Source organism: Gopherus flavomarginatus, chromosome 2 (genome assembly GCF_025201925.1).
Source record: "Gopherus flavomarginatus isolate rGopFla2 chromosome 2, rGopFla2.mat.asm, whole genome shotgun sequence".
Lineage (NCBI taxonomy): Eukaryota > Metazoa > Chordata > Testudines > Testudinidae > Gopherus > Gopherus flavomarginatus.
The window spans coordinates 248,647,288-248,669,157 of NC_066618.1; the positions used below are offsets into that span (position 1 = coordinate 248,647,288).

The following is a 21,870-nucleotide window of genomic DNA, read 5'->3' on the forward strand; positions in this document are numbered from 1 at the left end:
GGAAAGTGGGTTGCTATCACTCATTTATGATAGTGCTCAATGTGCTTATCAGTCATCCCTGAAAATGGCTCTGCCCTATGGAGCTCCCTATCTAAGGACAGGTCTACACTTAAACCGCTGTGTTGGCACAGCTGCACTTTAATGAAGACGCTCTAAGCGAACAGATGAGAACTGTCCTGTTGGTGCAGTTAATCCGCCTCCCTGAAAGGTGGTAGCTTTTCCTGCCAACACAGTGCTGTCTTTAGACCAGTGATTGCTCATGGGGGTGGATTATTCATACCCTTGAGCTACCAGCGCTACCTGTTCCTACTCCACTGATTCCTGGCCTTCCCCAGCCATTGCCAGTCTCCCCCCTGGATCCTCACAGTGCAGGGAGGTGGGATTGGGGCATGGATTGGGGCATGCAACTGCTGCCTTGCCCACCTCATGGGCAGGAGGTGGCTAGAGATGGATTGTGGGCACAGGGCATGGGGGAGGAAGCCCAGAGCAGGTCAAGCCCCAAGGATGAGGTGGCAGCTCTGATATGGGTCTAGGGGAAAGTATTGGGTCCAAACTGGGCTGGATTTGAAAAGGCTCAATGCCCCCTTGGATCGAATTCAGGTCGGCTCTGTCCAGGTTGGGTTCAGATCTAGGATCCTTTAAAATTAGGCTCAAACAGACCTCAATAATACAGCATCACTGAAATGAACTGAGTTGTATACATTTTTATATGTGGAATAGTTCTTTAAATTCTTTGAATGATTCCAAAAGAGTAAAGCCAATGTGTTTGTGCTGGAGGGGACTGTGGCTCCTCTCCTGATTTAGGCCCCAATCCTACCAGTAAAATTATCCACATGCATAGGAATTTGAAAGATCAGATCTTTAGTGTCTGTGCCACTGGAACACACCATGTTTTCCCAGCAGGTCACTACTTGTTTGTCATCCCTGAATCAAGACCCTCAGCCCACAGGCCAACAAGCATGACCCAGTTTTCTCTACACCTCCCCAGTAAGAAGGAGTTTTCCAGGAACAAAGCAGTCCCGATTTTACTCTTGAACATCAGGTCTTTTGCAGAAACACTACATAAACAGAGCTGGCAGTTCTATCAGTTGTAATCCACCCCCACTGGATCTCACCTTAGACAGAAGGTTCTTAAGGAGTCACCCCTACAAATTAGCTTCTCCCGAAGCAGTTTGTTCCTTGGGGAGCCCAAATAATGGATAATAACTTCAGAGGAACCTTGCCGTTGATACCACAGTCAACAAGACACGACATTCAGGATGAACCCTGAGGTTAGGGCTGAACTCCTTCCCTTCCGTTCAAAGAGCACAGGCTGCTAACATGTGAACTAAAGTCACCACTAGGTGGCAGCACTATAGATAGCGCCTATGCCAGTTTTATTATTATTATTTGTTATTAAAGTGACCACATTCACAAAATTCGGGGGAAAAACCCAACACAGAAAAAATAAAACTGTCATTACTCCCCATGAGGGTTGTCACCAATCCAGCTTTCCCAGGATCTTCCCTTTTTTGTGGTATTGCCTGGGAAATCTGTAAAGGTGCTCAGTCACACTGCCAGTTTTACAGGCTCAGAACAATCCTTGATGTCCCATTTTTTTGTACCTCAAAGGTGGCAACCCTACTCCCCACCCTTTTGAGAAGCCAGTTTCTCACACTCATCGTCTTCCCTCACCTTAAGGGTTGGTGCTGCCACCAGCTGGGTTCCACTGCTGCAGCCTCGGTGGTGGTTCTGCTAATGCTGGCCTGGTGGTGGTGCCACTGGCTGGGATTTGGTGATGGTCAAGTTGTGAGGGTGATCTGGTGCCACTGCCATGGTCCTCTGCCTGCTGCTGCTGCTTTCCCAATAGGCAGGGGATGGGGAGTATGGCTTCCCACAGCTTGAAGCAGTGCCCTCTGCTACGTAAAGGAGTGAGGAGAGATGTTGTGCATAAAATGGGACACTCTCAGTTGTCCCCTTTAAGATGCAAATTTCCAGAACAGAGTCAAGACCACTGAAAAACTGGAACTGTCCTGGGGGGCAGGGGGAAGCAAGACGCTTAGTCAGTTCATTTATTATTTAAATTACAAGGGTCCAAACCAACATCAGCTCCTACAGCAGAATTGCAGTACCACCCTTATCAGAATAAACTCAGCTCATTCTATATAATCTATCTATATGACGGTGTGTAGGCTCTGTGCGATAGTTTAACTATAGGCTTTCAATGTACTACTTAGCATGGAACTGCAACTGATGAGACTTCTGTGCTTTAGTGAACTTCAGGATGTTCATTAATTAGAGTCCCCAGGGTACCTCACTGGAACAGGGCAGCTGGTTAGAGCAGTAGCTGAGCAGCCGCATCCATAACAACAGCAAATTTAAGAATCAGTTGAGGCACCTGATTTGTAAAGTTTGATGCTTCTTCAGTGGTGTGAACTTCACCCCGGAATCAGTGGAACAGGCACGTCTACAGTGTGAATGTTCTGCTGTATCTTTTCTGCTCCAGTGCGTTGGGGTCAGTGTTCTCTAGTGCCACCTACTGCTGGAGCTGGAGAATCAGCACTTAATAGGTCAGAGGAATGTAGCAAATGTCAGCAAGCTGCAGGGGTGGGAAAAGGCTGAGACTCTTGTTTTAAATGTCCAATGTTTTTTGTTTGTGAGCTGAGACTGAATACACATGGTGTACCATTTAGCCCACTGGGCAGCTGTGAATATAAAACTCTGTGCTACTAATATTTGGTTTCTATGTCTCAAAGGTGTTTAAACCCTGCTCAGGGAGGGTAACTCACTTTGTGCGGACCCCTGTGTAGGTAAGATGTGTGATTCTGGAGAGCTGAGCAGCAGCATTTTCAAGTACGGTGTGTTTAGAACTGGTTTGCTGGAACATAAGAATTCTAGATCGGGGCATCCATCTTCGGCTCTGAAAGCACATTACCGAGAGGAGTGAATTTAGCTATGCAGTCACTGTGAGGAAGGTATGTATTGTCCCCATTTTAGAGAAGGACCAGAGCTACAGAGGGCCACTTTGGAATGCCTTCTGGTGGGAGCAGGCACCATGCATGCAAATGCTTCCATTGATGTCAGTGAGACACTTCGTGTAAGTAATCACACAGCAATGTGAGTAAGGGACTCACAGTGGGGTCCTGAGAAATTAATGGGGCTAATATGGCCCTAATTTGGGGTGATTCCCCAACTTCAGACACCTGAGCCCTGATTTTCTGAGATGCTGAGCAGTCACAGTCCGACGGGCTTCAGACTGAATTGTAAGTGCCTCGCATTTTTGAAAAACCGAGGCACCCAGAAATAGCCACCACTTCTGAAAATGTGGGATAAAGAGATTAACACAGGGCCTCCGGGGTACTGCTGTGATAGAACCTGGATCTCATGACTCCAAGGGCTTTGGAAAACGGGATCATGGCCAAAGCAAAATGTGTGCGTTTCAGCTTTTCTAGTTATTTTGTTTTAAAGAAGCTAAATGTTTTGTGCAGCATAGCTGGGGGAAAAGTCATGCAGCTGCAGTCTCAGCAACGCTATCACGAGCTGTTGGTTGCGCCTTTTAAGACTATGTATTTGGAAATACAGCATGCTGTGTGTTTGATATCTCGGTTTTATTTCTCAACAGATGATGTGGCCGTAAAGATCCCTGCTTATGCCTGGGTGAACTCTGGTCCTGAGCAGAAGCCTGACCTCTGATACCTGTTCCACCATGAACTTGTTTCATCCTCTGTGGAGTGCTGGTATGGTATTCCAAGGAACACTTCAACTATTTTACCCCATGGCAGTTGCTGTGTATAAAGCATTTATGCAGGGCCGGTGCAAGAATGTTTTGCGCCCTAGGCGAAACTTCCACCTTGCACCCTCCTCTGTCCCCAAGCTCCACCCTGAGGCACCCCTCCCCCGCGGCAGCTCTCCCCCTCCGCCCTGAGGCACCACCCCACTGCGGTCGCTGCCAAAAAAAATGCTGCCCCCCAAATCCTAGCGCCCTAGGCAACCGCCTAGGTCACCTAAATGGTTGCAGTGGCCCTGCATCTATGATACCAATGAAACTGCAATCAGTTTGCATATCATTTTTTTCTCCTAATTGTGAAAATGGAGACTTTTTATTTTAATACCATGGTCCATTTTCATTAATTGTTATTAAAAGGTCACTATGTCCCAACTAATTACCCCATCAGTGATAACTGTATCTGAAATGCTGGTTTTCCAGTTGCTTCTGCTGGACTCAAGCATGCTATATTTCCATGTACATGTTAATTCTGGAAGCCTGTATCAACTCTCTTCTATTTCCAGTGTTCCTGGCAGTTGAATTGTTGTATCATCAGATAGAAGACTCAATAAATGTAATATGTAATTAAAGTTATTAGGGCAAATTCTATCAATTACACCAGTGCAGCCCAACTGACTTTAAGTTAGCATGGGTGTAACTGACAAGATATTTGACTCTATTAACTGTAGTGTGGACATTAATGAGATATTATATTGATGGTATGTTTCCTAATTATTTTTGTTCCTAAATTACTATCATAGTACACAGTCAAATGAGCCAATTCCTTGCCAACCTCCAGTTCTCTGGCCCAATTCTCTTTCCCCGGCATTGTGGTAATCTGGTTTCTATCACCAGTGCAGCTCTTCTTCAGACTCACTTCCATAGTATGATCTAATCCAGAGGTTCTCAAATGGGGGATCGGGACCCCTCAGGGGGTCACAAGGTTATTACATGAGGGGTCGTGAGCTGTCAACCTCCACCCCAACCCTGCTTTTCCTCCAGCATTTATAATGGTGTTAAATATATAAAAAAGTGTCCTTAATTTTATAAGGGGGGGGGCTCACACTCAGAGGCTTGTGATGTGAAAGGGGTCACCAGTACAAAACTTTGAGATCCACTGACTAATCTATGACTCCTGTTTCCTCTCCCCAGTTTAGTTCACCTCTTTCATTGACTCTCCAGTATATCCAGACTCCTGCCCCAGCAAGTCCCAACTTCTTCCCAGCTGAAGTAATCTTTTCTCCCTTAACTATCTTGCTGAATTGTCCCCCACGGTTATGTATGTGATAGCGTGGCACAGGGCCTTGCAGATTAGAGGTGATTCATCCCTCACCCCACAGCTACTTTTGGATTTCAGCAGAACAGACTGTTCTGCTGAATTGAAGATTTATTACCGCTGCTTTTAAAAATGCTCCCATCCCCCTTTCCAGCTGATCAGGAAAACTTTAGCTCCCAGGTTGTTTTTCTAGTTTTCTAGTGTGGTTTCTTCAAACTCTTATGCCAGTTTGAAGGACAGATTATCCAGACTGAGAACATCTTTGAAACACTATTCTCCTCAATGAGCCAGTCCTTGCTGATGGTCACAGTGGGTCTCTCCAGGCAATCCAGTTTTCCTGTACTACCTTGTTGGAAAGGAATGTTTCACAGACAGAGGCATTCTCTAGCCTAAATTATATAGAGCCCACTGAAGTGAATGTGAGTCTTTCTTTGTCTTCAGTGGGTTTGGGGTCAGGCCCATAAAGAGAAGCCAAAGTATAATTGACTAAAAACCCTTCCCTTCTTAAGGTGTGAAATCTTTAATGGGGATCAGACATGGCCCTACCTCTCACTTCACAGCCCTAATGAGCATGTAGTTCAGCAAGCAGGCTTTAAAACTCAGTGAGAATTTCCCACGGGTATTAATTTATCTGCATTTAAGAAATGAACATGGTTTATTGCAACAAACTACTCATGACAAAAGATATGTAAGAGGGGAAAATGTATGTCCGCTGTTGCAAAGTCTAGAAGCATCTCTGGAGCATCTGTATGTCAGTAATATTACACATACAGAAACGAGGCTCTTGAAATAATTGTTTGATTAAAAACATAAGTCGGAAAAGAAAGTCAGAAAATGAAGATTTAAACCAGACACTACCAGAAGCTTTGCATAGGCCCATTAGTGCTCCTCTCTCTCTCAGACACACACCAAGTTTGGGTGGGGCAGGAGCAAAGGAATTGATTTAATTCAAAAACATTTTAAACTTTGTAAATTGGATGGGATGGTAGAAACTGGATCCACTGTTACATCTGGCATATGGCTTCTGGCTGCACAAACAATGAACTAGAGGTTGGTTAAGTGATGTAGCCACTCTATCACAGCAGCATTATCTAGAGACATCAAACACATCCATCTACTATCAAGATGATAAAGAGAGCAGTGCATCATCAGATAGCACGCTATTTGTTCTGGAGCTCCACGGGGGCAGGATGGGGAGCTCAAGTAGCTTAACAGTAAAGATATAAGTTAAACCGCCCATGACCGCAACATATCCTGTTGTCACAAAGAAGGATCTTTTGGCTCATATGGTTGCCTAAAGGGCATGCAAGAGCATGTGCAGAGACACTAGAGGCTGCAGATATGAGTTGTCTGTCTGTCAAGAAATGCTACATCAATGCAAAATATAGTCCTGAGCCTCCTGTTGCTGCCATGCCTTAGGAAGTTTTTCCCAAGGTACTGTCTGGGAAGCTCAATGGCTTCAAAAAAGTGGTCACATTATCTGGCATTTTGGATGTGGCTCTGAGATGAAATTGTGACTTAAGCTTTCTTGGTGGTTGACTCTGCGCAACAATGCAGCCCTGGCTCTGCCCTCACACCTAATTGCTGGGGCAGCAATGGGATCTGGGAGTGGAAGGGTGGAGATGTGAGTTGGCTGGGCTGCACTAGTTGATACGAAGGCCATAGTTGATACTTGAGTCCAGCTTGCCACAATGACGACTGAAGATCCAAGCTGCCGCACAGTATTCCATGGATACAATCAGGGGCGGCTCTATGTTTTTTGCCGCCCTAAGCATGGCAGTCAGGCAGCCTTTAGCGGTGGCTCTGCAGGTGATCTGCCAGTCCCGCACCTTCGGCGTACCCGCCGCCGAATTGCTGCTGAAGCCGCGGGACTGGCAGACCTCCCGCAGAAACACTGCCGAAGTCTGCCTAACGGGTGCCCACATGGCGACTGGCACAGCGACTGGCACGCCGCCCCGCCGCTCACCCCTGGCTTGCTGTCTCAGGCACATGCTTGCTGCGTTGGTGCCTGGAGCCGCCCCTGGATACAATAATTATGGGACTGGTAGATGTCTGTCAGGTTGCAGCACTGCAGCCGTACGAGTTGCTGACAAGGCTGCAGAGAAATGGGATTCCTGACTGAATTTTAGCATGTTTGCTTTCTGTGTTGTTGAAAGGACAGACAGCTGTTGAGCTTTATTTCCAAATAAGTAAGTCATGGTTAAAAAAAACAATTGGCTGATTGCTTGGGAGGATCTGTAGCTGCCAATATCATTGCTACTTAGATTAGGTAATTTTTTATCTTGCTCATTTTGGTCCCCACTTTTAAATATGGCCCTCAAGCACAAGATTTATATTTTTGATGGGTGATAGAGTTTGAGACTACAAAATTGTAGGGCATTTACTGTGATTAGCTCTGCTTTCAGTATTGTGGCTAAGGAGACAAAAGTACTGGTGACTGGAATCTGATTCCTAGCACTGTTTTATCCCTACACTATCTGTCACTAGTCGGCCTTGAGTATTACATATTCAAGCCATTTTTAAAGAGAAGCTGTCAGGGTTTACATGTCTCACGCCTTCTTTTTTCTCCATGGTAGCAGCAGCTGTTCTTGTCAATGCCCAGCAAACTCCCACAACTCCTGAGCTCTTCCTGGGAACGTGGAAACTCGTCTCCAGTGAAAACTTTGAGGAATACATGAAAGAACTGGGTGAGACATTATTATTTTGACAGGGGACTGGAAAAGTGTCTGCCTTCAGAGAGAAGGTGCTGAGTCTGTCCTTTGCTCCTCTGCTTCTCTGAAGTGGCACAGCTGTACTTGGTGTACATCCAGAGAAGGGCTGGAAGGAAAGGTGACTAACTCACCTTCACATTGTGCTGATCCTGGGGCCACCAGGCACTGGCCTGGTCCCTAGCACAGGTTTGAGCAGCCTACTGGCTGCTGTATCTTGCACTTGTTGTAAATAACTCCCATAGGTATGGCACCTGATGATGAGTCCAGCTGTAGGGACTCTTTAGCTATAATCACCATGATATATTTCAAGGACAAAGTAAAAGGGGGAGTTATGTTGGATTTTATCAGTGTTGGAAGTAGGGCGGTCCAGTCCAGTCCGCCATACAAGTAAGCTATTTATAGCTAGTATGGCATATGGAAAGGGACAGGAGTAGCAGAACATCAGGCCACCAGGCGGCCCCATGCCAGCAGCTCCTCCAGCGTGGTTGTATTGCCCCCAGCCCTTCCACCCAGCTGCACGCCTGTGTCTCTTATCCGGAGTTTGTACAGCAGCCCTGCCAGAGGACAGGGCGGGGATGGTACAACTGCACTGGAGGAGCTGCTGGTGTGGGGCTGCCAGTGCGTCTGTCACTGCAACGGTTCCTGGGAGAGCCCTGTGGTTCAAGGCTCTCCCAGGAACTGCAGCGGTGAAAGGAGCAGAACCCCACGCCGGCAGCTCCTCCTGCATGGCTGTACCGTCCCAGCCTCCCCCACTCAGCTCTGTCCTCTGGTGGGGCTGTTCTACCGACCCTGGACAGGACTCAGGAGACGCAGCTGCGTGGAAGGGCTGGGGGCAAGGCTGCGGGCTGTACAGCCGCACCAGAGGAGCTACCGGCATGGGGCTTGGTTACCAGCAGGTTTGAAAAAAATATTCTTTGCTGTCAGAGGGAGCTAGTTTGGAGCTCTTCTGCTGGCAGTTCCCAAAGCAGATGTGACTGAACTGGCTATTGTTCCAGAGAGCAAGCCCTCTTCTCTTAGCAGCCCACACAGCAGCTGTGCCATGTCCACCCACTGGGAGTGCTCTTCCTTGCAAGTAACATGGGATGGATCATGAGGAGGGAAGAGGACAGGACAGAGCCCTAGACTGGGGTCACGTGAGGAGTCATGCCCCCCACACCCCCAGCTTTAGCTGGTGCAGCGTACCGGTAAGAAATTAATTCTGCTTGCACCACTGGATCTTATCAAGCTCTGCTAAAGTCAACATCCTGTATTAAGAGGAAAGGGAAATCTAGGTTTCTGTCACTCAGAAATAGGAAGCTAATAGAGTGCTCTTCAATGACAGAGCAGAACTTTCTGGAAAAAGTTAGGGGTGAAGATGGGCCAGACAGCACCAAAGGCAATATCATAATTATCTGTTTAATACTCAAGCTACTACTGATGGCTAAGTGATACTCCCATATCATGCACTTTCTCTGTATCAGAAAGGGGTGCAGAATGAGATTTTCTCCAACTCTTGTGCTATTGCTCCATCCCTGTTAGAGGTCTAGAATGCACCACTGGAACTCTTACATACTGGAAACTCAAAAGCGTTCTCTCTTTCACCAGCAGAAGTTAGTCCAGTAAAAATTACCTCACCCACCTTGTCTCTAATAAAAGATGACATGCAGTCCATTCCTATAGTAGGAGACCAGTGTTGTACCTAAATTGAGAGGCACTGGGGCCATCTAGGAAGTTACAGGCCAACAACCCTTACTTCAGCATCTGGCAAGGTGAGCACCAGAACAACAACTAAAGGCAGAGTTCTAAAAGCCAGAGGTGAAAGTAAAAGGAACAAGCCAGAACCTGTTTTGAAATGGTAAATTATCTTCCCAGTAGCATTGCATGCCAGCTAAAATAGTTGAAGACAGACAGTTGTCTTTTGAAAATAGCCTTTTTGTAAGTCTCTCTCAAGAGACTATGGTGGAATATAATTAGTCTCAGGGGAAAGCCAAATAATTGGCAACCGGTAAAGGAGAAAGGTTATGCAATTTTTAATGTTGTAAAGTAGTACACATCCCCGGGGTGCTCCACTGGTCATAAGACCGGTCTTATATATGTTTGTTAACTATCCTGAACAGGGGGTTTTAGAGATGTGGCAATTTGCCAGTAATTTAAAAATTGATTAGGTGTGACTAAGGAAGATTGTTTGCCTTGCTTTTGAGGAATTGGAGAGCAGGCTAATGAGCAGCACAAATGCAGGTAAAAATCATTGGTGATGAGTGAAAGGTAACTGCTACTATACCAATCAATTTGAGCTACTTACACACACTGCAGAATTCTCAGTCAATAATAATTACTCAAAGACAGGTGTCACTGAAAGGGTGCAGCAGTTAGAAACCAGAATGTATTGAGATGGGACTGAAGGCAGAAAGACTTCTTATGCCACTATATAAAATAGTTAGCACCCTCATCTTGAGCATTGTGCTCATCTCTGAGTGTCCATCTCAGGAGAGGGAAACATCAGTAACAAAGTTTCAGAAAAGAAGATAAGTGATTTTTTAATAATGGTTTAGGAAATTTGTTCATTTCTAAGACCTCCCCAGGAAGTTCTGTGACTATATTCTAGGGGTCAGCAACCTTTCAGACATGGTGTGCCGAGTCTTCATTTATTCACTCTAATTTAAGGTTTTGTGTGCCAGTAAGACATTTTAATGTTTTTAGAAGGTCTTTCTACAAGTCTATAATATATAGCTGAACTATTGTTGTATGCAAAGTAAATAAGACTTCTAAAACATTTAAGAAGCTTCATTTAAAATTAAAATGCAGAGCCCCCCAGACTGGTGGCCAGGACCTGGGCAGTATGAGTGCCACCGAAAATCAGCTCACATGCCGCCTTTGGCACCCATGCCATAGGTTGCCTACCCCTTCCTTCTCCCACTTGGACAGAGTTCCAGGGCATTCTAGACCTCTCACTTCTAGCATTCTTCCTGAAGCCATGGGGTTTTCCCACTTGGTGTTCTCTCTACCATATTCCTCTGACCCTAACATTCATACATTTTTGGGTCTGTCCCTCAATTAGATTACCCCCATTTCTTTTTGTTAACCCCCCAGAATGGGGAGAAGCCAATCTTGTGCCTATGGTTTGGCTTTTTGGGGCACTCCTGCCCTAATCAAAGTCAAGTAGGCCACTTCAGGTATATCTTTTCCCCAATTAGACACTTGTGGATGGCCTGTGCCAGCTGATGTGGGTTGAGGCTAAGGCACTGTGTAATTGCAGTATAGACATTTGGGCTCAGGCTGCCCTGGGCTCTAGGACACTTTGATGGGAGGGGCCCAGACTGTGGCCTGATTGCAGTATAAGTATATCTTTCCAAGGGATCAGCCGTGACCACCACACAAATACTCTAGGTCATTAGTCTGGAAATATTTTATTCACTAGCCCCAGTTCAAACAAATAGCAACTAAGCTGAAGTATGGTACATTGCGGGCACGTGACTATTCAAAACTTTTACAAACAGAAGGAAAACAGTAGCCTTTATCTCGTGGAACTGAGCCAGTTCCCAGCAGCAAGTTGCAGTTAACTGCAGATAGTTACTTCATGCTCTCTCATAGACTCTAGTGCAGATGGCATACTTCATGGTACATTCCTAGAAGGATAAAGAGGAGTTCAGTGAAGTTACAATAGCATGACAAAAATAGAAATGTCTCAACAAAGCTGTTCTGCAAGTCTAGCATGCACCTAAAGGTAGAGAGCACCACACTTAGCATTGAATTACATTAGTAATCCACCAGTCTCAATTTTAGTTTAGAAGAAGTTATTGCACAGCAATGGTTTTTAAGCAGTACGTAGAAGATACAACATGAAGGGTTTTCACTTGTTAATAAAAACACTGATCCACGTTATCCAAAATACAGAGATTAACAAGAGCAGTGTTCACTGATCAGATAGCTGGAACTGTCTCACTTACCACAACCATCTTCCCATCCACCACCTCTCTCTTTATTGTGGTTTCTTTGTCATCCCATTTCTGCACATGAATCATTGAGCCATTGTCCAAGGTAACAACACTCTGGAAAGACATAGCAGCAAGGTGAGCGATTTTGCCAGCACCTTGCAAATTAAAGGGGCTGTTTACCTCCTGTGTACCATACCATGTTCTCAGCTCTGTGTTCTAACCAAAATTCCAGATCCATGGTATAGCTGTATCTGATGGTTTTCAGACTGTAGAGCTTTCAAATAGATTATCCTATCCCCTCCTGTTACATCCTTGGGGGCAGCCAGTTTAGGAAGAAATCACTTGAGGCCAGAGAGCAGACAGCTAACAAAGCTACCATTTATGTACAGACACGGAGCTCACCTAACCAGCGGAAGCTGGCTGGGCTATCCCCTAATAATCTAATTCAGTTGCCATAGGAACAAAAACCGTGACAACCAAATACACAACACCTCCCTCCACCCAAAAGAGAGTAAGAAAATCCACATATCACAAGCTGATCAGTAACACTAAGCACTCCCCCCACCCCAACTCCTTACTTTAGTTTTCCTGTTATCTGTTGTGGTTTCCTCAAATTCTTGGCCCAGCTTGAAGGAGATCTCTGTATTTTTAACAGGGCTCTCTGTTTTGATTGTTAGCCTATCCTCATCAGCGCTGATGATCACAGTAGGCTTTGCCAGGCTGCCCAGTTTCCTCATGGCAAAGCCCACTCCTGAAGAAGACACACAAGATACCATCTAAGATTTCACTCTGATCTGAAAACAAAGGAAAGACAGGAGTTCTGTCTGGCAACGAAGGGTGGCCTGGAAACAGGGAGTGGGACAATTAGGAGGACATGCACAGATAAACACCCTGTCCCCTCGAAAAGGCATCAGAAGTATAGAAGTGCATTTCCCCCCACCCACCAGATAGTCAGCAGACTTAAAGGATCCTTAGCTGACCATCTCTTACTTCAGAGAGAAATTTTCCTTTTGATAAAATATTTCCAGATATCTTTATTAAAGATGTGAGGAATCCATGCATTTTGGGGAGTCAAGAGGTTTCCCCATCTTCCATGTCAAACCAAACACTGAAGGAGCAGGTAGAGGAGAGAATCAGAGGGGCACAGTCATGGGAGGCTGTCATAACATAATTCCCAGATTTGGACCTTAGCGTCCAAAATATGGGTGTTAGCATGAAAACCTCCAAGCTTAGTTACCAGCTTGGACCTGGTAAAGCTGCCACCACCCAAAAAATTAGAGTGTTTTGGGGCACTCTGGTCCCCCCCAAAACCTTCCCTGGGGACCCCAAGACCCAAATTCCTTGAGTCTCACAACAAAGGAGAATAAACCATTTCCCTTCCCTTCTCCCTTCCAGGTGTTCCCTCCCTGGATTCCTGGAGAGATACACAGAAGCAAGCTCCGTGAATCTAAACAGAGGGATACCACCCTCTGTATTTCCAGTCCTGGAAAACACAAGCACCGAGAGAGAGCCAAGCTCCCCCCCCCACCCCCTCCTTCACCCAGAGGGAATGCAAAGTCAGGCTAGTAAATCTAACACACACAGATTTCCCCCTGACTTCTTCCTCCCACCAATTCCCTGGTGAGCTACAGACTCAATTCCCTGGAGTTCCCCACCAAAGAAAAACTCCAACAGGACTTAAAAAGAAAGCTTTATATAAAAAGAAAAAGTACATAAAAATGGTCTCTCTGTATTAAGGTGACAAATACAGGGTCAATTGCTTAAAAGAAATATGAATAAACAGCCATATTCAAAAAGAATACAATTTAAAACACTGCAGCAACTACACACATGTAAATAAAAAAAAAACATAAACCACTGTCCTTTCTGTACTTACAATTGGGAAACAGAAGATTAGAAAGCTGGAGATAGAAAAATCACTCTCATAGCCGAGAGAGTACAGGCAGAAGACAAAAACAAAGAACTCCCACCCAAAACTTCCCTCCACTCAGAGTTGAAAAAGTCTTGTTTCCTGATTGGTCCTCTGGTCAGGTGTTTCAGGTTACTCCTTTCCAGGTGAAAGAGACATTAACCCTTAGCTATCTGTTTATGACAGAGGCAGTGTTCTCTAGTGGATTTAGCACTAGAGCAGGAGTCAGGAGACCTGGGTTCTTTTCCCAGCTCTTCTACTGGGCTGCCGGGTGACCTTGGGCAAGTCACTTAACCGCTCATGCCTCAGTTTCTCATCTATAAAATGGGAATAATGATACTGAAGTCCTTTGTGAAGCACTTTAAGATCTACCAATGAAAGTTACTATACAAGAGCCCATGATTCATTATTATTGTGTGTTACTACATCATGGCAGCTGCCATTTTACCTTTAGTTGTAGGCCATACATGCTTTTTTGTTTTGTGTCTACAAGTCTAACTAAATAGCAGGATTATTATGCAAGCCAGTCTGCAGTCTTGCCCCTTTCCATCTCACCTATTTACATGTGTTAGACTTCATTTACAACTCCCTATATAAGCCACTGAATAGATGTCTCAGTGACACTTGTGCAACTGATTTGAATACAGGTTCACCAATGGAGCAGGGAATTTACTGTAGAGCGTGTTAGTTACCTAGTAAGTCATATCCTTCAAGGAGTCTTTATAGTCTGAAGAGCACCCACAGGAAAGCATATTTTTACTCAGTAGATATGTGGCCTGTAGATTTAGTCATTGCTGCTTATATTAGTGACAAAAAGAAGCTGTTACTTCTTTTGACTCTGTTTACCCAACAGAAGCAGAACAAACATGAATCAGGGAGCTAGACTTTACGCAGTCCTGTTTACACAAGATGGGTTCGCAAGTTCCAGTCATTTACACCTCTATGAACCCACTGAATGCAGCAGAGTTGTACAGCGGCCACAGAAAGCCTAGTCTGACCCTCATCACTGCTGATCATGTACAAAATACACACACAAAAAAATCCACCTTAACTCTCAGAACCTAACTTGAGTTTGGTACCAAGGAATTTTATTTTTACTTGTAGGCTAAGAACATTAGATATGGAGTTATTGAAATACAATGAGGGATCTCTATAATGCCTTTTTAACTCTTCCCCACCCCATCCAGTGTGGCAATTTAAGACTATAAGTAGCATATTGTCATTTTCAGACTGAACAGTGATATTGATGAGAGCTAATTAAGTAACTATGTTGTATACCTTGGCACTCTACAAGATTGCACCTGTATGTATCTGATCCCTACACAAACTACATACTCTAGGCAATGCAGTATCAAGAAATAAGAACACCCTTGAGTACAATTAACTGGCAGCCCCTGAAAAATCTGTATAAGGTTTTGTTTGTTTGTTTGTTTTTAAGTTACTTGGGTAAACTCCAGACCCACTACACTTTATCTGAAGAGAAAAAGCATCACAAAATTATTCATTAAGAAAACAGTATTTCTCACCTAATTCTTTCATATAATCTTCAAATTTTTCACTGGAGACAAGTTTCCAGGTTCCTAAGAACTGATCACACATTCTAGGGGGATTTACTAGACAATGATCCTCAGAGGGGAAAAAACCCAAATTTTCACCAAGAAACCAACCAGCAGTATATCATAACTCTCCCCCGGGCTTCTTTTTAAAGATTTCCTGGACATGTGATACTGGGGGATGACCAATGGGAGAAAATTATGTCAGGCCCTCTAATTACAGTAATGCATTTGTATTTTTTCTTGTAACAAAGTAAAACTCAAGGTGCTTACAGTAAAAACCATAAGAGAAGAAAGAATCCACAAACTCAGGCCCTGGTTCTGCAAGTACTTATGCATGTGCTAAGTATTCCCTTTTGCTTCAGTGTTTCTAAAGTTAAGTACATATTTGCAGGATAATGATCTTAGCTTTCACCTGACACTATAGGGGATCATTTGGAAAGAAATTAGCCACCCAAAAGAAGAGTTGCATCTATCTTAAAGGGACAGGGTCAACTATTTAAGCCCCCATAAAGTAAGTGGAATTTAAAAAACAGTGGATTATATTCCTAAAGTCTCTATGATACCTTGCATATAATATTGTATTTTAAAGAAACCAACAATCCTTGAGTTCTGAGTTGAACTGCCTCTCTACCCTCCCAGCAACAGCTGAGCCAACGGACCTAGAAGCCAAATCAGGACTTCAGGAGCTCTGGGGCACATAATGATTATTGGGGGTTAGGAATTGCAGGTGGAATGATGAATTGGGAGGATTCTTAACTGATGTGGGTATTGAGGGACTTTTGTGGTCATGGCAGAGCAGCCCTCTGCACTGCAGCTGGGGGGGACAGGGAGGAGGAAGTTGACAAAAAGTTGAAGTACATCACCACTCCCTGTCCCCCAATTTGAGCACTGTACTGGGGGGGGGGAGGGGAGACGAGATAAGATGTTAGGGAGCCAGGTTTGAGAGCAGTCAGAACTTGCTCAGTTTAGGGGAAAGGTCAGTACTTGCTAGGAGCTAGGAAACATCACCACAGGCAGTAATCAAGCCTTGTGTAGGGCCTGACAGGCAAATCAGGAAGGGACTCTTTGAAGCTACACAAACTGACAGGTCTCTTTACAGCTGATCCCTCTCTGTTTGGGGAAGGCTGATTCTTCAGAGTTACTATGTCTCTCCATTGAAAACACTCAGTTTTAAATAGTAGATTAATTTGGGATTAGTGACCTTTATTAATTGCCCTTTTGTGCTAAATGAAATAACGGTGAAAGTGATTGGAGTCCTTACATTGCCTCTCTTGATTGGTTGTTCCTGAGTATCACATGTTTAGGGCATCTTTAAAATGAAGTGACTGAGCACCTATATTTCATAGCAGTTTCTAGTCTTAGAAGAAGACTAATTTCTTCTTTGCTTAGTAATTCTTCCAGTTATATTTTACATCATGTGTGAGCTATTTTTAGGAAGCTGGAAACTTATTTCTAGTGAAAACTTTGAGAGCTATATGAAAGAATTGGGTAAGGATTATATTATGAGTGAAGCAGTGTTTTTTCCTTTAAAATAGAAGATACTGAGTGCATTTGGGTTTTTTTCTTTCTATTTGTGAATGATTATCTCTGATAAGAGTGGAATAACTCTGTCATATTGATGTTTGAATTTGGAACATTTTCATTATATATGACAAATCTTTCCTAACTAATAATCAATTTTGCTAATCTTCCTTTCTCTAGGAGGAAGAGCTATTTTATATCTGCAGGGAGCTTTTACTGATCTGTATTCTTAACTATGGATAGTTTGTGCATCTGCAAACTAATGATCATTTATAAGCAGGAAATGTTATGAGGGCTCAAATGGCTGATACTAGGTATGTAGCCAAATGTCACCACTATTTAGGAAAGCTTGGACTAAGATTTAACTCCACATCTATTGCTTGTATCTAGCTGTCTCCTAGAGCATACTAGTATAACTCAATTTACTGTTTCAGCTTCTAAGGTGACCTAAAATGGCACCTTCTTCCAACATATAGAAGGAAGAGGTCTGTATAATATCTGATGGTCTCTTTTTGTACTCCTATTAGAACTGCAGAGCCTACATAGTTGAGAGTGCTATGACTTCTAGTACATCCACAGCAGACCTATTTACCAAGTTCTCTCTCCTGGAGGTATATGTAAAATCCAAGTTACTATCTTGTACCTTTCTTTTCAAGGAGTGGGTTTTGCTACCAGGAAGCTTGGCAGCCTGGCCAAGCCTAGTGTGGTGATCAGCACCAATGATGACATAATAACCATCAAGACAGAGAGCACTTTTAAAAACACAGAGATCTCCTTCAAGCTGGGGGAAGAGTTTGAGGAAACCACAGCAGATGACAGGAAAACCAAGGTGAGGGCTAATCTTTAAAGGTGACCTGCAAAGGACTTTTGGGTTTGTGCCCTTTCTTGCTTCATGTTTTCCTTTAGACTTGGTTACCTTCTGCCCCTGCCTCATAAGAACTGGGGATGTCATGCTTGGCACTTCTGGTTGGCTTTGGGGCAATCCTCTTGCCCATTGTGGTCCTGCAAGGTCTAACAACTTCCTTACTCTGAAGTGTTCACTAGTCACTGGAACTAACAGATGGTAAATAAAATGCTTACTCCTAAAAAAGCCCTCCTATATATGGCTTGGATTTCAATGCTTTGTTAAAGTAGTAATTTGACTACTTCAGTTGCCATAGCCTTTTTGGGTAAGAGAGATGGGAATTGTGAACACTCTTAACTAAAAACATAAACTGGCCACATCCAGTCCTCCTTCATACAGTATAAAACAGAAAATGAGCACAAGCCCAGCTCTTCCCTCTAAAGGCTGACTAGCAAATGCTCCTTACCTGCTGCATGGTGTCAAATAGGAGTTTCTTTCAAAGGGACTAACTGCAAAATGTCAATATCAGGATGTTTTCACTGAATTCAAGGTTCCTGAGGCACAGAATTACTTGGGAAGCCAAGTACCTCTGGGGTGAGGTGAGGGCTATGTAGTAGTTCTGGCAGTGGCATCTTAGACTATGTCTAATCACCCTCTCATTGGTCAGGCTGGAACAGGGCTTTTCTCTCTAGATAAGACTAGAATTTCTACTCCCCTTCTTTGTTATGCTTTCTTATGCAGCTGTGCCTACTGGAGTTGCTCATATGGTGGGCCAGAACAGATGGTACCCCTAATGCATTACAGGGATGCATATCTGATGGGGCACTACATCAAATCACAAGTGATAACACAAGGTAGTGGGGACTCGCCCCAACTCCAGGGGTGAAAGTGAACTGGTACACCATACTGGATCTGCTTCCCCAGGTGGCAATTTAAAAGGCCCAGGGCTCCCAGCAGTGGCTGGAGCCCCGGGCCCTTTAAATTGCTGCCCCAACCCTGCTGCCAGAGCCCCCAGGTAGCAGAAGTGGCTGGGACCCCTGGGGCTCTGCTGCAGTAGCAGCAGCTGGCAGCCCCTGGCCCTTTAAATGGCTGTCTGAACCCCACTGCCAGAGCCCTGGGGTAGTAGTGGCAGGGCTCTGGCAGTGATTTAAAGGGTCAGGGGCTCCCAGCTACTGCAGTGGAGTTGCGGGCCCTTTAAATCTCCATCAGAGCCCTGAGATAGCAGCAGCAGCCAGGAGCCCCTGGGGCTCTGCCCAATTTAAAGGGTCAGGGCTCTACTGTGGTAGCAGTGGCTGGGAGAGCTCCAGACCCTTTAAATTGCTGCTGGAGCCCTTGGCCACTACTGCTACACCAGGGCTCTGACAGCGGAGCTCAGGCAGCAATTTAAAGGGCCTGGGGCTCCACTGTGGTAGCAGTGGCAGGAGCCCTGGGACCTTTAAATGGCCCCCAGGGCTCCCAGCCACCTCAGCAGCTGGTAGCTCTGGTGGTGATTAAAGGGCCTGGGGCTCTGGCAGTGGTGGCTGGGAGCCCTGGGCCCTTTAAATCTTTATTTAAAGGGCCTGGGGCTCTAAAGGCCATACTCCTTCAGGTTGAGACCCTGCCCCTTGCTCAGGACTCAGGTGTACTGGTAAGTCCTTTAAGTTACTTTCACCCCTGCCCAACTCCAAGCCCCACCTGTGTCTCCTGACCCCTTTTCTTCCAGCAGTGGGGGGAAGGAGGGCTGACAAAATGGATGTATTGTGGTGGCACATGTATCCCATGCTAGTCAAGGCTCACAGCCACAGTACACTGGGATCTGGGCCTTCTCAGGAGCTATGCAAGCAGTGTAAAGAAGCATCTGAAACCTGGGTCTTCCCAGGAAGCTTCCTGAAAGCCAGCTTGAATATCTGCTGTGAACATGGGATTTCTTAAATGAATGAAAAGACTGTGTGCTGTGACTGTCTGACCCAGAGCCTTCTGCTTCTTTTGTCTTGGCAGAGCATTATCACCTTGGACAATGGTGCTTTGATTCATGTGCAGAAGTGGGATGGCAAAGAGACCACAATAAAGAGAGAACTGGTGGATAGTAAGCTTGTGGTGGTGAGTTCAATTTTTTTTTTCCAAATCCTCATCTGAGCACTAAAGGCTCTAGCTGAAACAGAAATGCTCATTAAGAAAGCTGCAGGTGCATGCAAGAAGAAAGTGAAGTACAGAAATATGGTTACCCTTCTTTTGCCTGGGCAGATAGGCAAAACTTAGTCTAGTTTTGTCTCTTCTTAGGAGGAAGAGTTGATTTGACATCCAGTATTTACAGTGCACAAAGTCCTGTTTCCCTGAACAGACAGCACCTTTGCTCACAGTTCCAAGCCCCTCTCCTGCCAGTACTTTGCCCAAAAGTATGCAGTCTCTTGAGGTTCTCAAGGCTAGGTTCTGAGGTTTCAGCTGTATCCTTAGCTCTCTGCTTCTCTGCCAATTCTGCATCTCCCCATGCACAGAGATGCAAACCTCCACCAAACAAGAGCCTGGACTGTGCAACATGTACCTCTGTTCCTAAGTGGTGATAAAGCTGTGTTTGGGTGGAGGCTCTAGTATTTCAGCTATCTGGTTCCCAAAAGGCAGTTAATTATTTCTTTATCACAAATGAAAGGGGAATGTTATATCCACCATTTTAAACAAGGTTCAGCCCAACCCATAACATACAAAATAGGAAAGTTCCACTTGAAACAAAATAGTGGAGAACCACTAAAGAGACCAAAACCCAAGAGTTTGTATTCTTGTACTAACGACCAATCTGAGTGCCAGACAGACAGTTAGAAGCAGACACATAGCCTGCTGTTGCAGTGTACTAATGCTGGCTGATATCATGATCACTCTGTAATGTGTTCCAGGAGGCAAGAAATGCTTGACTCTTACTCTATTTAGTATTTGTCACTCTGATATTTAATGTTAAACACCTTGGACTCTAATATGACAGCTTGTTCACTTAGGCTCCTAGAACTCTGCTGTAATAGTTTGGAAATTGAATTAATCATCTTGCCTTCTAGGAATGCACCATGAACAAGGTCACAAGCACTCGAGTCTATGAGAGAGTCTGAGGAATGCCCATCTCCATGTTGGATCAGAACTTGCTGTTAAGAATCCGTTCAATGACCATTGCTGCACAACACTACTGTCCAATTCTGCAAGCTTCCTCAATCATTTTGAGATACAGGCATATGCCTAGTAAAGCTGTAACTAATCTGCAGTCACTAACTGTGGCTATTAAATAAAACATTTCTGAACACATAGTGGGATTGTCTAATCTTGGTTTATTCTTTGCCAAAGGAAGGGTAACTTTCTAATACTTACCTCTGTGGTGGTGGAATAACACAGGCTTTGAGAGCAATTGTCTGACTACAGCTGCTTCTGCAGAGTGATTGTTTGAGGATATGGATCAAGTTTTAAACTCAAGTAGGGAAGTCTCTCTATTTTAAGTTCCACAGTACTTAAGAGCTAGATGTTCCCAGAACCCTGCTTAATACAGTATCTAGTCCCTGAAATCTAATAGAGCCTTGTGAAAATAACTGACCATGGTCCATGTTCTAGTTTTACTAGGCAGCAAGTATTACCATGCTGCTGGCTTATGCAAGTACATGTAAAAATTCCAACAGCTTGCAGCTTAACTTTGATCAGAACAAAACTCAACTAAAGCAGCAAGACCCTCTAAAGCTAACACAACTGGTTTTTTACACATCAGTGTAAATAGCATTGCACACTAACCACTTCCATACCTCCCATTCTTTGAACAGTGGCATATATACACCTTGCTTAAAGTCATCCCCGTTAACGTTGTTGATCAATGAAGGAACACGCTCATTTAAAGTTGTGCAATGCTCCCTTCTAATGTCCTTTGGCAGCTGCCTCCTTTGTCTACTGCTTGCAGGAAGAGCAGCCTGTTGCAGCTAGCTGGTGAGGGCTTGGAACCAGCATGGCAAGGCAGCCCCCCTGTCAGTTCCCTGTGCAACAGCTGCCCAGCAGGCTAGCAATTGCAGCTGTCCCTTCCCCCTGCCCCACTACCATGTGCTGCTCCTGCCCTCTGCCTTGGAGCTGCTCCCTGAGACTCCTACTTGCTGTGGTGGGGGAGAAAGACAGGGAGCTAATGTCAGGGTGTCCTCCTGCTTACCTCATCTTTCATAGAGCAGTGGGGACACACACAGGGGGCTCAGGCTGGAGGGAGCTTGCTAGCAGTAGCTGCAGTCTCAGCAAGCTGATCTAACTGACAAGGCAGTATAATTAAAGGGGAAATGTGCATCTCTGTCTCTTTCACACACACGGTGTGTCTCTGTCTGCCATGCTGTCTCCCCTCCCTCCATTCCTACTGCCTTGTAGATTGAGAGTTAACCCTTGAGGGCTCAGCTAAGTGCTAATTCATCATT

The 21,870-nt window shown here is 44.8% G+C and overlaps 2 protein-coding genes across 3 annotated transcripts; one reads left to right on the top strand and one right to left on the bottom strand.

Moving 5' to 3' along the window:
- Positions 1–3,661: 3,661 nt before the first annotated feature.
- Positions 3,662–20,660, top strand: LOC127045369 (fatty acid-binding protein, adipocyte-like). 2 transcript variants are annotated; one of them, XM_050941433.1, is made up of 5 exons: positions 3,662–3,716; positions 7,598–7,708; positions 17,289–17,461; positions 19,454–19,555; positions 20,500–20,660. In XM_050941433.1, the coding sequence occupies exons 1-5, from the start codon at positions 3,686–3,688 to the stop codon at positions 20,548–20,550; spliced, it is 468 nt and encodes a 155-aa protein (XP_050797390.1). In that variant the 5' UTR covers positions 3,662–3,685; the 3' UTR covers positions 20,551–20,660. The 2 variants fall into 2 exon arrangements, with proteins under 2 accessions (XP_050797390.1, XP_050797391.1); XM_050941434.1 differs by lacking the exons at positions 3,662–3,716; positions 7,598–7,708 and adding an exon at positions 16,527–16,599.
- Positions 11,287–15,154, bottom strand: LOC127045390 (myelin P2 protein-like). Its single transcript, XM_050941477.1, has 4 exons — positions 15,082–15,154; positions 12,225–12,397; positions 11,659–11,760; positions 11,287–11,337 (listed from the first exon to the last, which is right to left on the bottom strand). Exons 1-4 carry the CDS (start codon positions 15,152–15,154, stop codon positions 11,287–11,289), a joined length of 399 nt encoding a protein of 132 aa, XP_050797434.1.
- Positions 20,661–21,870: the final 1,210 nt, after the last annotated feature.

Bases quoted from the DNA above. Each gene is read 5' to 3' on its own strand.
- LOC127045369 (XM_050941433.1), top strand. From the start codon at position 3,686: ATGAACTTGTTTCATCCTCTGTGGAGTGCTG. The intron at 3,717-7,597 runs GTATGGTATTCC...TCTCCATGGTAG, and splicing joins TCATCCTCTGTGGAGTGCTG to CAGCAGCTGTTCTTGTCAAT. The intron at 19,556-20,499 runs GTGAGTTCAATT...CTTGCCTTCTAG, and splicing joins TGGATAGTAAGCTTGTGGTG to GAATGCACCATGAACAAGGT.
- LOC127045390 (XM_050941477.1), bottom strand. From the start codon at position 15,154: ATGTGTGATCAGTTCTTAGGAACCTGGAAACTTGTCTCCAGTGAAAAA. The intron at 12,398-15,081 runs GTGAGAAATACT...TGTCTTCTTCAG, and splicing joins AGATTATATGAAAGAATTAG to GAGTGGGCTTTGCCATGAGG. The intron at 11,761-12,224 runs GTAAGGAGTTGG...ATGTCTTTCCAG, and splicing joins CAGATAACAGGAAAACTAAA to AGTGTTGTTACCTTGGACAA.